At 43.3% G+C, this 13,751-nt stretch overlaps 1 protein-coding gene across 3 annotated transcripts in view; it reads left to right on the forward strand.

Moving 5' to 3' along the window:
* The window catches only part of LOC128299904 (serine/threonine-protein kinase ULK2), a 30,993-nt gene extending 17,480 nt beyond the window's left edge, over positions 1-13,513 (forward strand). The window contains exons 3-16 of one of the 3 annotated variants that reach the window (XM_053036051.1): positions 9,033-9,120; positions 9,516-9,641; positions 9,710-9,783; positions 9,890-10,050; positions 10,139-10,278; positions 10,359-10,634; positions 11,261-11,405; positions 11,473-11,614; positions 11,688-12,170; positions 12,236-12,506; positions 12,577-12,713; positions 12,783-12,918; positions 12,988-13,085; positions 13,178-13,513. In XM_053036051.1, the coding sequence (XP_052892011.1) occupies positions 9,033-9,120; positions 9,516-9,641; positions 9,710-9,783; positions 9,890-10,050; positions 10,139-10,278; positions 10,359-10,634; positions 11,261-11,405; positions 11,473-11,614; positions 11,688-12,170; positions 12,236-12,506; positions 12,577-12,713; positions 12,783-12,918; positions 12,988-13,064 (2,256 nt within the window). In that variant the 3' untranslated portion in view covers positions 13,065-13,085; positions 13,178-13,513. Of the gene's footprint in view, positions 1-9,032; positions 9,121-9,515; positions 9,642-9,709; positions 9,784-9,889; positions 10,051-10,138; positions 10,279-10,358; positions 10,635-11,260; positions 11,406-11,472; positions 11,615-11,687; positions 12,171-12,235; positions 12,507-12,576; positions 12,714-12,782; positions 12,919-12,987 lie in introns of all 3 variants that reach the window. The other 2 variants (XM_053036049.1, XM_053036048.1) reach the window with 2 other exon arrangements.
* The last annotated feature ends 238 nt before the right edge of the window (positions 13,514-13,751 follow it).

A 13,751-nucleotide genomic window follows, 5' to 3' on the forward strand; every position in this document is an offset into this window, starting at 1 on the left:
GGTGTTTGTGTGCCGTCGTCCGATTGATGGCTTGTCATTTGCGTTTTCTGGGTTTTTGGTTTTGATTTTCCCGGTTGCAAACGGGGCGAGCACACAAGTGGCCACACCTCGGTAGAGGAAATGCATCGGTATCGGTGTACTACTTCGTGAAGCATGAAGCAGCATTTTGATGGCATGATGATGATGATGCATGCCCCACCACCACCATGCGTGCATATGCAGCTCAACCGGTCTCTCCCTTCGGTGCTTGTTCATTCTGTCCATCAAAAAATCATCACACCATTTCATCACGGTACACACCCGGGGAGGGGGAGGGCGCCACCGGATGGGTTGACCGGATGGAGACGGAGACGCTAGAGTGCTAGAAAGGTTGACAGTAAAATTGTGCACCCCAAATTTGTGTTGTGTGCGAAGAATCATGATCGTGTTGGGTGCATCCTGATTTCTGCATTGATTATTCACTGCACTCTGTACCTTACTTTCGTGCTTTTCCACTAGGCTTGCCCCCGCCACTATTCGCCATTCACCGGATGGCCAGTAGATTTTTAACAGCCTCGTTTGTAATCAGAGACGTTCAAAATTTATTGCTCGTCTTTTCTCGATTGCAACAGGAATAGCGCGAGATCCTCCGAATGCAGCCCTTTTTATTGCCTTTACTGGTGGCGCCCTCTCCCGTCATTTGTTTCAAGCTCCGATCCTCCAGATGAGCAGGTTGTGTCAAAACTTTGACAGCCACATTCGTAGTGAATGCCACCCAAAACAATAATGTTACACCATTACTTGCTTTAGCTTTCTCGTGGGCTTTCGATGATCAGCTGCCGCTTGGAGTAGATCTGTTGCATTACACAGCATCCGCCATTGGGTAGAGATCTTAGATAGAGGGTAGACGATCTTTAGTGAATCGTCATCCATTCTAATAAGAAATTTCCACCAGTATCTTCAGTCGTTCTTTCTAGACATTTTCACGACCTGGTCCAGGTACTTCTTCACTGTTTGGTCGATTGCTTTAAACTCCAAGAGAAACGCAGAGATCACGTTGTCTTCTATGATCATCTTTACTGTCGTTTAGCACTCTGGTCTTTCTTCTTTTAGGAACATATATTATAGGTTCCATATTGACTATTTCCGAAGGACATATGCCCCACAGTGTCCTACTAAGTAAAGCTTCTTTACTCAGATGTTCCGCAGCGGTTCCCTGATTGTTTTTGTAGCGATTTTTGCCAGACAACGCTAAATTTGATAGTCTGTACACAAATAGGATCGCTACCGAAGACGAAACAATGCTGTGTTGTCCAACTAGATGGCGCAGGCATTATCTCTTGTACGGATTGTGTAATCTTTCCTGACCCAGAAGAAACTTCTCCTTGATCCGTCTGTCTGTGTCTGACAGACACTAATTCTACCTTGATATCTGCGAATTTCAATAGGTCATTCACAAGTCAGCAGAACCTCCTCCAGTCTCGTAAAGATGTAGCCAGACAGCACATCGTTGTATATTCTCCCAGGTGCAAATGAATTGCACATTACCATACATGATCATGATCTGTTTTGTGAAGTATCAGGCGATCGTTAAATCGAATCGCTTAGCAAAAGACATACTGAAGTTTTTACACTTCCCCCACACACGACACGGACCCGGTGTAAGTATGAAATCGTTCCGACTTAAACATTCAATTCACCATCCGAACTTGCTTGTATGATTAAGTGTATGTAAACTGACTAAGCGAAGTAACGCAGGGCTTTTGTTTTTTTTTGTTTTAAGTAAATCCACACACTTTGACGTAACGATCCGCGGTTGAGACTGACGTATAGAGTAGGTAGAGCGTGTGTTTGCTTTTTGTTCCATTTTCTTCCACAGTGATACGCCTGCACAGAGGTCTAAGGTCACTTTGATGCATTGACTGCATATCTGTGGTGTGTTTGTGATGAGGAACGAAAATTGATTACCACACGTTCTTGCACACCCAGCCCATGGTAGGATGGAAACTGACGCTCTGGAATCTTATCTTCCCATGGTCAGGCGCGTTCGTGGTTATCTGATAAGCACAGTCTTTCAGTGTAATACTGTTCATTCCAATCCCATCACTTGCAAACAAAAACTGGTATTCCTCATGAAAGATCCAAATCCATTACACGGCCATTACACTGCGCTGTCATCATCGAGATCGGATGACGTTTCCTCTGCTAATTTCACTTTTCAATAATCACGCGCAAGGTGTGCGTAAAAGCGAGGAAAACATTGCGAAGAGAAAGAAAACGTTTCCCTTTAAGACCGCTGGTGTAAAGAGAGAGAGCAGTGTTTCATGTTTTCTGTGCAGGATAAACTGGGACGGCTTAACCTAAATTTTCCGGAACCAACAGTAGCACGTGTAACGACTCCATCTTTATGCGTAAAATTATCCTTGAACTTATTGCACGATTATTACTACTAATACACAGTTGTACTACGACGGAACCTACTGCCGCGGCGCTATCGCTATCGTTTAACTATTGTGTTTTATGCGCACGGTGGTGGAGAGGCCATACAACAGTATGTGACCTCTCACACTTGTGTTCACGCACTACCTCCTCCACACTGTGTGGGGCTGTGCTGTCGTGCGGTGATTGTTTTCTACCGCTGTCTGTGGAGATAACCTCACATTCGGGGCGCCCGGACAGTTAATCCAAAACCTATTTCCCACACGCGAGCTAATTTGATGCACGTCAGCGCCCCAGGCAATGATGCGCACCGGTTATAGCTGTGTTTTTGTTCACGAAACTGCACAAAATCACTGCCTGCTGCTCTCTCCGTAGCGACGCGATCTTCGACCGTGGGCTCCTTCCACGCAAATGCGTTAATTTTCCCCAATTTTCAGCCGTTTCGGTGTCACACGTTGTGTTCCGTTTTTGGAGATGCGTTTGTCCCATAAGCGAACGTTCATTACAACTCACATTACAACACGATCACGTCCCGATTACAACTATTACTGCAGCTCGGTGTCGCGTTTGCACAAAGCCTACTCGTATCGTGGTTCATCACGGTGGCGGGTGGTTTTTACCAACACTCACACCACTGTACGGTACGTTGATCACAAACGGTTGCATACACCTATCGGACAGTAATAGCAGTGGTGGTGTGCGTGTGAGAATTACAATCGCACGCACGCACACATCAGCGAAATGAACGAGGGTGTTTCTACTGCGAGTGAACCATCGGAATATATTTTTCCCCGCACGCAACAAAACCGGTCCCAAGGGAGTGTTCATTCATTTCACTTTTATTTCCTTTCGTTACTTCTTGTTTTCTTCGCGGCGGGATTGTTTTTGTTTGTACATTTTTTTCTTATTATTTCTTTCTCTCTCTCACTCTCTTTGTCTTGCTTTTCGAACGCGTTTAGCAACTATAAAGGATCAACCTTGACACAGTTTTTTTGCTGATCGTAAAGAGTGCCCATATTGCATTTGTTGATTTAATTACTCGTGGATTCTGTTCCGTTTCTCGTGTGTTAACAGCATTTTGATAATTCGTATATTAGCGTTGGATTCCTCACCACCTTAATATAAACATTTTTTTCCCCATAAACAACTTATATATTTTATTCAATCGATTAAGGTCCTTTATTATGCTAATTTAATAACCTTAATTTAATCAACAATAAAAATGTTACTGTGTACCCTGAATCACTAATTCCTGGCGCAAATCAATGCAAGCTAACGAATAGGTGGGAAACAAAATCCCGAACCCTGACGCTCATGTGTCCCTTTCATTGGCACATCTCAATTGAATTGTAATCGTAACGAAATTTATGATAATCCACCTTTTTCTTTCCCTAAGCTTATAACGATCCGACCCCGTCCTGCTGCGTCGGGTCGATTAATTGTTCAAAAACCCGCAAGCAAATTTTCCAACAGTGCAAGGAAAAAAAGGACACCACTTTTGCAACAAACTTGCCCCAGGAGTCGACAATGTTTGGCTTTAGTTTCGTGTTCTAGGGGCATCTCAATGGTGGGTAAATATTGTGCCAAGGAACACACACACACACACACACAGGACCAAATGTTCGGTTTTGTGGATGGTACGAGCAGAGGTTTTTCGCCGTACCCTCACGTTTTACAGTCGCGTGCGGTTTCAGTGTAGCTAATTTTAGCGTAACTCCGGTGTGACGAAAACAAAAATGCTCCATATCAATAGTTGCACAAAGGAATGGATCGATAAAAATAGGGAAGGAAGCGTTGTGCGAAAATCATAAACTTCTGGTCGAAAAATAATCATCATATTCGTTTGTACAATTTACTTCTCTAAATTTATTATTCTATTGCGTATTCTTATTCTGTATGCCTCAAAATATTGAAGAATGACTCATTATATTCAGTTTTAAAATTGGTGCATAAAAATATAAATAAATTTATTTATTTTAACGCTTTTGGTAGTGTACTGCCTAATGAATCTCATGAGAAGAGTCATTCAAATCAGGAATCGATTTTCAAAAGATTCGTGAATCCTTAGAGCAGTTGCGGATCTAATTTCTTGGAGGCTTTAAGCGGAATTCAATCTTTTAAATAGTGATTCAGATTCATTTATTCTGTTCAAACGATTTATTCCGATTCATTGATATTTTACTTTAAACATCAAACTTTTCAAACGGTAATCGTATAAGGTGACCACGGCTATTGAATGATCATTCAATTATATCCATGCATTAATTCGGCTGCATTTTATAGCCAGTGGGTTTTGTACTCTCTTTTTGCTCATCTCCTTTGTCTGGTACATTCACATTTTCCGCACTGTTTTCGATTGCTCATCTTCGAAATCGACCAGAGGGAAAAGCACGATATCCAACATTCAGTATATTTGCTATTTTTTTCTTGTTTTATCTACTATCTATCTTCCTCTCTATCAGCTGCACCACCTCCGAGGCACGTTGGTTTGTTGGAAAAATAAAGTGTGAAAAAGGGGAAAAATGTAGTTATTCGGCAGTGCGTTTGTGTTTGTGTCGCTATTGCATGAAATATTGACGTCGCATTCGAAATCTATCGTCCCACGGGCCATATCCGGCTTCTCTAAGGTTCTGGCTCCCGTCACTGATCGATTGAGGGGGAGAGAGAGAAAATCAATTTGCACAAGAAATATCGTTCCGGCGTAGTTCGGCGCAACTATTCCGACGCCCAAAATCGGTAACACTGTATATTGGGCTTGAAGATTTAGGGAAGGATATCTCCATGAGAGAGGTGCCCTTCGGTTTGCCAGTTACTCTGTTACCGTCCTTCAAACTATTCCTTTTTTGGCCTTGACGCCTTGAACAAGTTTAGCTATGTTCCGTTAGGAAAACAATGGCCACACGGAAAAGGGATCGTTGTTTGTTTGCCATCCTGTTAGATTCCGGAAATGTATTTAAGGTGGGTGGATGGGGTTGTCGTTAAGTCTGGGTTTTATTTCGGCTTTTGTGATACACTCGGCGTTTTTGTTTTCTTCAACCCTTAAAGGCAACGAATAAACAAATTTTTGGACTAAAAGTCCCAATAATAGTGTGCAATAAAGATCGTTAATTGCACAATAAAAGTGGTGCATTTTCACTTAATTAAATTGCATCATTCCATTATCCATATTCCAATCATTGGATTTACTTTTAATGGCTAAACACAAATAAAACTTGCTGCGTCTGCTAACGGATATGTGGAGAATCAGGGTGAATTTAGTTATCTAAACCAAAAGAGCGTGTCCCGGTGGAAGAACTCGAACTAACTTTACGCTCTTGGTTGAATTATTAGCATCTTTAGATTGGTACACGATTTATGATTGTTGTGTTTCAGTCATTCAGACAACCCCACGAATCAATGGCAGAAGAACAACCTTTACACTGTATGCAAAACATAAAACTTCCCGACCGAACAATACGAATGTGTTTTTGTTTCTGTCTCAGCTGGAACGGGAGATTTCCAGATTCCGTTCGATATCGATGACTCAAGTTGTTTCTTCAAAATTCGTCCTTTAAAGTGTTTATGAGTGTTCAGCAAAGAACCCTGTCACAAATTGAGGTTTGATTCCTATAACAGGAGAATTAATGTTTTGGAGAACCTATTGAACATTGCAAGACAATTTCCGTGTGGATAATTAGCTGCAATTGAAGAATTTGATACAAGGTGTCAACTTGCAAGTGCGCTTTTCTCGTCCAGCAGTTGAAAGTCGACCGAATCAAACGGAAATCTCGTGGGATCTATAGAGTGTGTGTTTGCACGGGAATAAAGAATTGTCACCATCATCAACTCCCTGTAGGTGAGGAGACCCTAGAAGTAGAATTCACCATCGTGTTCTTCCCCTATGACAACTTCCCGTGGGTTTGGTAGCGCAGAAGGGAGTCCTCTTGCGTGTTCAACCGTCATGCCAGAATGGTTGAACACCCCACATCGCTTTTCGCTAATGAGTTCGGGTGGTCGTTTCAATTAGTTTTAATGTGATGCCTCCGTAACCCAATCTGACCGTGAACTTGCCCATGGCATGGAAGAAGCCGGGTACGACGAGGGAACTGGTGGAAATTATATCCCGATAATGGTTCGTTTCATTCATCCACATTACGGAGAAGAGGGTTCCTGAGGTGGTTCTGCAGCGAGAGTGAAGTGCACATTCCTTTCCAATTGTTCATCAGTTGTTCAAGAGTTGTCAAATGCGCTCGCGTGAGTGTAGAATGCAGTTCATTTGAAACCAGAACTCCAAAGTCACTTTGGGGGCAAAGTGGTGATGCGTATTTTAGCAGCAAAGGTAGTCTCTTTGAATGATCTCTGGTATTGTCCCTTTTTTAAAGGACACGCATTACGGTGGGAGGCAATCACCTCCTCCTCCCCAAAGAAAAAACAAGATTTGCTCATGTATCACGCAGTACGACATTTGAACTCTACCGTGAATGTAGCTCAGCTTTGCCGGTTGAATGGCACATCCGGGTTCAGGGAGGAATTTACAAACAGGGCACCATTTTTCACGCTCATAAGTCATTATTTCACCATCAGCAGAAGATAACTGGTTTTTTTTTTGCTGGAGGAGAGAAATAATGCAAAAACCAAAGGGTGGTTCTGTTTTTATTCTGCACATAATCGCAATGCGCATGGGCTATTAATTAGCGTTAATATTTAAAGTCGTTTTTGTAATAATTAAATAGAGTTTTTACTTTAAGAAAACAGTGACGGATGCGAGTTTTCGGAGCTATTTCAAAAATATTTATTATATTCTACGAAGAAATGCCCAGTTGCTTTCGTATTATGCAAGGCGTAGGTTTAAATTTTCCACTGCCCATTAAACTACTTCAGAGCCCATATGTGGAGTGTTTGATCGTATCGTACCATACCATCCAGTTACCGTACCAGTCTGTTCAACATCGAGAGCAAAAAGCCATAATTGCCACCGATATGTGAACAGTTTCAACCTTTTCCAATATTTATCATTAGCACCATCGATTCCCGAAGGACATAAGCACTCCAGGGGCAGGAAGAGCAGCTGTGGTATATATGTACGATTGTTTTCCCTCCCTTCTCCTGGAACGATTGCAAAACGCGACCAATTGTCTGACATGTCTCAATATGTAGCATCATTTGCGGGAGCGCAGCGAGTTATGATTTTTGCCAGTCCCGTTGTGTTCGTACATTTTTCAATCGATAGCCTCAGACACCTTCGCTTGATGTGTGTCGTTTCGCAGGAGTCGTCACTAACGATATAATGCCGGGCGATTCCAATCGGCCCGAACCCCTCCTAAGCAGAACCTCACGAACGAATGCTGGGGAGGAGGACGGCTATATCCGCCACTCCCCCGGTGGGCTTACCGCCAGAATCCCTGACAGATGTTTGTTTAATTAGACCATGCTCAAAACCCCCTGGTTGTCGGAGATCTGTGTGTTGGACAGAATTTTGGATACGAAGGTTTTGGGGGGGAAATACTACCACCAAGCCCTCGAATTTACCGGACTAAGGACAATCTGTCTTTATGTTCGCTATTATTTGCCCGACACCGGCACGCCGGAAGTTGTACCGATGCACTTCATAAAACCCCCGTCTCATGCACGCTGGGCTAACGGAAGGGCTAACTGCCTAAAGTCCATTGTGCAATCCGAACGGAGCGAACGGCGGGGGCTAAAATATGTTGCAACCATCCGCTCACGGCAGATCCTTCAAACAGAAGTGGAAATCAATTGGTGTTCGGGTGAAAGCGAGCAAAGGACCTTCAAGAGGATCCCTACCAATGTGGCTGCGAAAACACTTTAGGGTGCAAGTGTGAAGAGCACAATGGTGGTGTCAAATCTGGTCCTGGTTGATGAAGGTTTACCCTCGACCGGATGATCGTAATCTTCGTAAATTTTCATTTTTGTCCACTTTCTCTGGATGGAGGGTGAAGAAAATAATTCATTCCCTTGTTTTTTGGGGTGGTGGAGTCGAATCTGCCTTGAACAGTAGGAACGCATTGGTTGGAGCGCTAGTCTGGACGATATGGACGTGGATATATAGAAGACAAATTAGTGCCGTTAGTGTAGTTAATATCTAAGAATGTATAGGAGCTTCAGGTTCTGACATTTTCGGGCAATTATAATTTACTTTCGCATTTACCTTACCTTTGGGACTAAAAAAGTACAATGAATGCATGAAATGCATGAAATGTGTTCTCCGGTCTTGCCTTAAAATGTTTTCTTAACTTCACAATGGATGTTTCATTTCCAACACTTTTGAGAGATAAAAATTGTAGTTAAATTAATGAATAACCAAACTTAAGATTTATCACATTCTTGAACTATATTTATCATAAAGAATTCTCAACAAAAAAATATTAAAAATGCATCAAATAATTACTTGTGTTGCGAAAAACAATTGCACCAATAGAAGGTTTAAAAGCAGAGAAGAAAATTTTATAAGAAATAAGACAAGAAAAGACAATATCCTAGAAACGCGTCAAATTGATGTTAATTTTAATAATCAATTTTTCATGAAAAAGCTTTCATAAATTCCGGCATTTAAAGCTATTGTTATCGACCTATCGTAAAACTAAATACCTTCCTTATTTCCTTCTCATTTCCAGTATTGCAATGGAGGCGATCTGGCAGACTATCTGGCAGTAAAAGGAACACTCAGCGAAGACACCATACGGCTGTTCCTCGGTCAACTGGGTAAGTAGATGGTGCGGGTAAATCACGTCCTTTGAAAAGGAATGAACCTCACCATAAAACTAGTTGTTTGCGAGATTACAAGGTGCACGGGTTCGCTTCCTGCATTGTAGTTAAACCACTGGCCGGCACGCTGCGATATCCTGCCGCCATTTTATGAGCCACCACGTGCACAGGTGTAAATACATCGTTATAAACCACTTAATGTTCTTTATGGTAGGGACGTAAAAATATAACGATCTCCTAGGGGATTCGCATTCCATTCAATGGTTTAAAAAGAGTAATCATGTTAAAACGGCTTTAATGACTTTGTACCGCCGGAATGTACAGGGAAACACGAGAGTGTTTGGGATATGTTCCATACTAACGTAAGGTTTTTGCTTTCTGCTCTTTTTCAGCAAACGCTATGAAGGCACTGTATCAAGCTGATGTGGTGCATCGAGATTTAAAACCGCAAAATATTCTTCTGTCTCATAGCTGCGGAAAAGGTTTACCCTTACCGTCGAAGATTACGCTCAAGATAGGTACGGTGTTTTGTGTGTGTGCAGCGCCAGACTTTATCTAACTACTATCTCTGTGTGGTCACTTTCAGCCGACTTTGGGTTCGCCCGGTTTCTACAGGATGGAAATATGGCAGCAACCCTGTGCGGCTCACCGATGTATATGGTAAGTCGCTGTCCGCAACCAACCACGACCGTAGGAACGGTGGACACAATGCACAAAAAAAAACTAATTTAATATCGCCCATTTCTGCACTCTCTTTACTCTTCAGGCTCCTGAAGTGATCATGTCGCTGCAGTACGATGCCAAGGCCGATCTCTGGTCGCTGGGCACCATCGTGTTTCAGTGTCTCACCGGGAAAGCACCATTCCAAGCCCACACGCCCCAGGAGCTAAAAATGTTCTACGAACGAAATGCCAATCTGGCCCCAAAGTATGTCCGGCAGCGTAGCATCACCGCTATTTTATGCGGTTTTAAATTGAAATGTACAATTTTTGTATGCTCTCATTCTCTTTCCAAGGATTCCATCTGGTACTTCCAAGGAGCTAACAGACTTACTCATGGGGCTACTGCGGCGCAATGCCAAGGAGCGCATGAACTTTGACACTTTTTTCAATCATCCCTTCCTGCAGCGTGCCGAAACACCGCAAGGTCCAAACGGTAGGTGGAACAAAACCAGGAATAATACCCCCATACACTATAAAAGTAACACGTGTTTTTTGTTCGTCCTCCATATGCAGATCCCACGCAACTACCCGGATCGAACATGGCTCCGTTCGGGGCGACGGGTAAGGTCAGCAGTCCACATCAGAAAACAGCACCAATTACACTCCAACAGCATCAGCAGAAACTTCACCACCATCACCATCATCAGCAGCATCAACCGGGTCAGCAGACGGCGCAACATCACGACCATCAGCACCATGCGCAACAGCAAAAGCAGCAGCAACTGCAACAGCAGAAGCAACACCACTTGCAAGAGCTGGCAAAGAAGCAGACGGTTGAAAATAATAACGGTAAGAAGAAGATGCAGCAGAGAAAAGGAATAGGACCCGTGGGAAACGTGGCTCTGTGCTCTACAAAAATAACTCACAAAAGACGAAAGATCGTCTCATTGATCTCATTCTCTCATATTAAGATTTCATGAATGAATTAAGTCTCAAGCGCGTCTTTTGGTCCACCGCACACTTGTCTTTCTTCATGGTATTGTGTATAGTGGTCAAACGGTTAGAACAGAAGCCAACCGGATTCATGTTCAAAAATAGCCATTGCACTTATCTGTTGCAAGTGATCTGCACCCGTACCACTGCATCTGTGGTGCACTGGTTTGTGTGGTCAGAATCCGTATTACCCTTCAATATTTGTGGTTTCATTCGATGGTTTTAATGTGCGAGGGAAACCGTTTTATCCCCATGCGATGGTAGTTGTAAATTTTCAGTACCGTCATTTGCCGTTGACAGCAGCGCGATCACCATTCGACGGATAGGTATTTTATTTACTTCATGTAACTATTACTCTGCGCTTACAGAAAAGATAATAAATTGGCTGTTTTATATAAACTTTAGTGAGCTAGAGGACGTGAGGAAGGTTCACTTTTCGGTGTGCTAATGTCTTGTATGTATTTTCGCTTTATTCGCTCCAGTGCCGCTCGCTGAAATTGACGACAGTGTGGCAACGATTAGTGCAAACAATACATCCAACAGTAGTCCGGAAGAGTCGGATGATTTTGTCCTAGTTCCGAACAATATACCGGTCGATCCCGGCCATGGTGGTAGCTATGACAAGAGGTAAAAACGAAAAAAATCTTCATGCGAATGTGTCGTTAAATACGTCTATGGTTTTTCTCTCATCCAGCAAACCAACTCGAGTGCCTCAACCGATGTCCCAAGCTCAGGCGAGTCCTCCTCGACCCAGCACGTTACCGATCTCAGAACCGAAACCCGTCCCTACGGCTGCAAGAAAGGCGTCTCGTCCTCAGGCGCAAACACCTCCAAAGGTAGCTTGCAATTCTTGTAGATATATAAAAGTGTATCCCATTTAATGAACTTTACTTTTCTTTTTTATTACAGAACAATTCAATACCTCGATCGGAACCAATCAATATGAAACGGTCGGAGAATCGAGGTAGCAACTGTGATATCAGATCGATTTCACCACCGGCCGTACAGTTTGCCATCGGGACGCCACCTTCATGCGGACGCCGAAGATCGACCTCCGGTGGTTCGCTGTCGGAAACACCACCACCACCGAGCTGCTGGACTGTAAGTCCGGGTTCGCATCATTCGCCGTTGCGCCGTTCCGGCACTAGCTCACCCGTGATGAACAATGCACTGTCGAAACTGCCCGCCCTGGGCAGCCCTACCACGTTGATGGGAGGAATGGAGAACAATAACCAACACTATCATCACGGTCATCCACTGACGGGACGAGCTTTCACGCTGCCTGAGCTGGGCGCCGCCGTAGGACTTCAGAGCTATTTGGACGATCACACCATCGATGATCATCCGATCAATTTCCACGCACCTGAGTTACATGCGGAAACATTGCTAGACGTAAGAGTTGGTGGTGCGATGGGTGTATTTCGCGCAAATTGTAACTATTGTTCGCATTCTTTCAGCGGGATCATAATGAAACGCTGGCCAAGCTGAACTTTGTCGTTGCACTGACGGACTGCATACTGGAAGTGGCCGATTCTCGCTGCGCACCGTTGTCCTCGATGATGCTAGCCGATGCACAACCGGTACCACCTCATCAGCCAGAACATTGCAAGCGTGCGGAGCGCTTGGTGCTGTTGGTGCGAGCGCTCCATCTGCTGTCGGCCGGAATGAATCTAGCGTCGGCACAAATACGTGCCGGTAATCTAAAGCCTTCCAACAGTGTGAAAAACGGTACGATTAAGCTACAAACAAGTGCCAAAACGTGAAGTATGTTTAAACGTTCTATTCTCTGTAATTACAGTGTTGACCACCATGCACGCCAAGTATCGTTCGACGTTGATTGAATCGAAAAAATTGAACAGTGCCGGTCTGTTGCAGAGAGCTAATGCGAGCAATATTACAGCTGACAAAATAATCTTCGAATTCGCACTACAAATGGTAGACAGGAATTTGTTTATATTCTCTCTGAAAACTTTTCACCTTTTCCTCATCCTTGTCTTTTCGCAGTGTCAAATGGCAGCCGTGGATGAACTATTCAACAAACCTGCGGAATGTTTCCCGCGGTATCAGTCGGCCCAAATTTTACTCCACTGGTTAGCGCAGAAATCCAAACATCCGCAGGATAAGATATTACTTTCGAACTGTAAGTTTCGATACGACTTTAGTCCGGCGAGTTTTTACTAATCCTTCCAACACGTTACACTTTTGGCAGATAAAGAGGCGGTCGAAAAGCGGCTTTATATCCTGAAAGGACAAGGCTACATCTACACCACCGATGAGCTATCCTGAATACTCCCTTGTGAGTAGTGTGTAAGCAACGTGTACTGTTGACGAGGGAGGATACCTTATTCTCGGATACTCTGATTATATTTTTTTGTGATTTGTCTTTATTTTGCATTAAGAACTCCTGGATACAAATAATCGGATAAGTTGAATCCCATTGAATGGGTATTATTCGCAATCAGGCATGTACATGCCAACATACACAACATATTGGTTTACTGAATATTCACCGGTAATGGAACCCTTCCAATTCTACCACACAAAATTGGTACAGGAATGCATATATTTTGAGTAATCAAAAAAAAGGTTATGTTTCAGATTCATTTGAAAGCCAATAGAAGCAAAATAGATGCAACTGAGCGTTCGAAATGTGTGTATTATGTGCAAATTCAAAAGTGTAGTGTATTGTAAATAACAGTGAAGCGTTTTCGAAACGTTTAACAAAAGGAAGCGAGCAAAAACAATAACCAACACTTATAGGATTGCCGGGCGACGTTCGATGTTACGGTAGAAGATAGCTACGTGAGTCTAACCGAAAACCGATACAATGATGCTGTGCCTAGTCAACAGCAACAAGATCATGTAAATAATAATGAACGGGATTTTTCCAACAATCACGTGCGTAAAACATGAAAACACCCGCCCTGTCAGTCCAATACGCTTTCCCATGCATCAGCGCGTGGAATGAAAGGA

The sequence above is a fragment of the Anopheles moucheti genome, chromosome 2 (genome assembly GCF_943734755.1).
Source record: "Anopheles moucheti chromosome 2, idAnoMoucSN_F20_07, whole genome shotgun sequence".
NCBI lineage: Eukaryota > Metazoa > Arthropoda > Insecta > Diptera > Culicidae > Anopheles > Anopheles moucheti.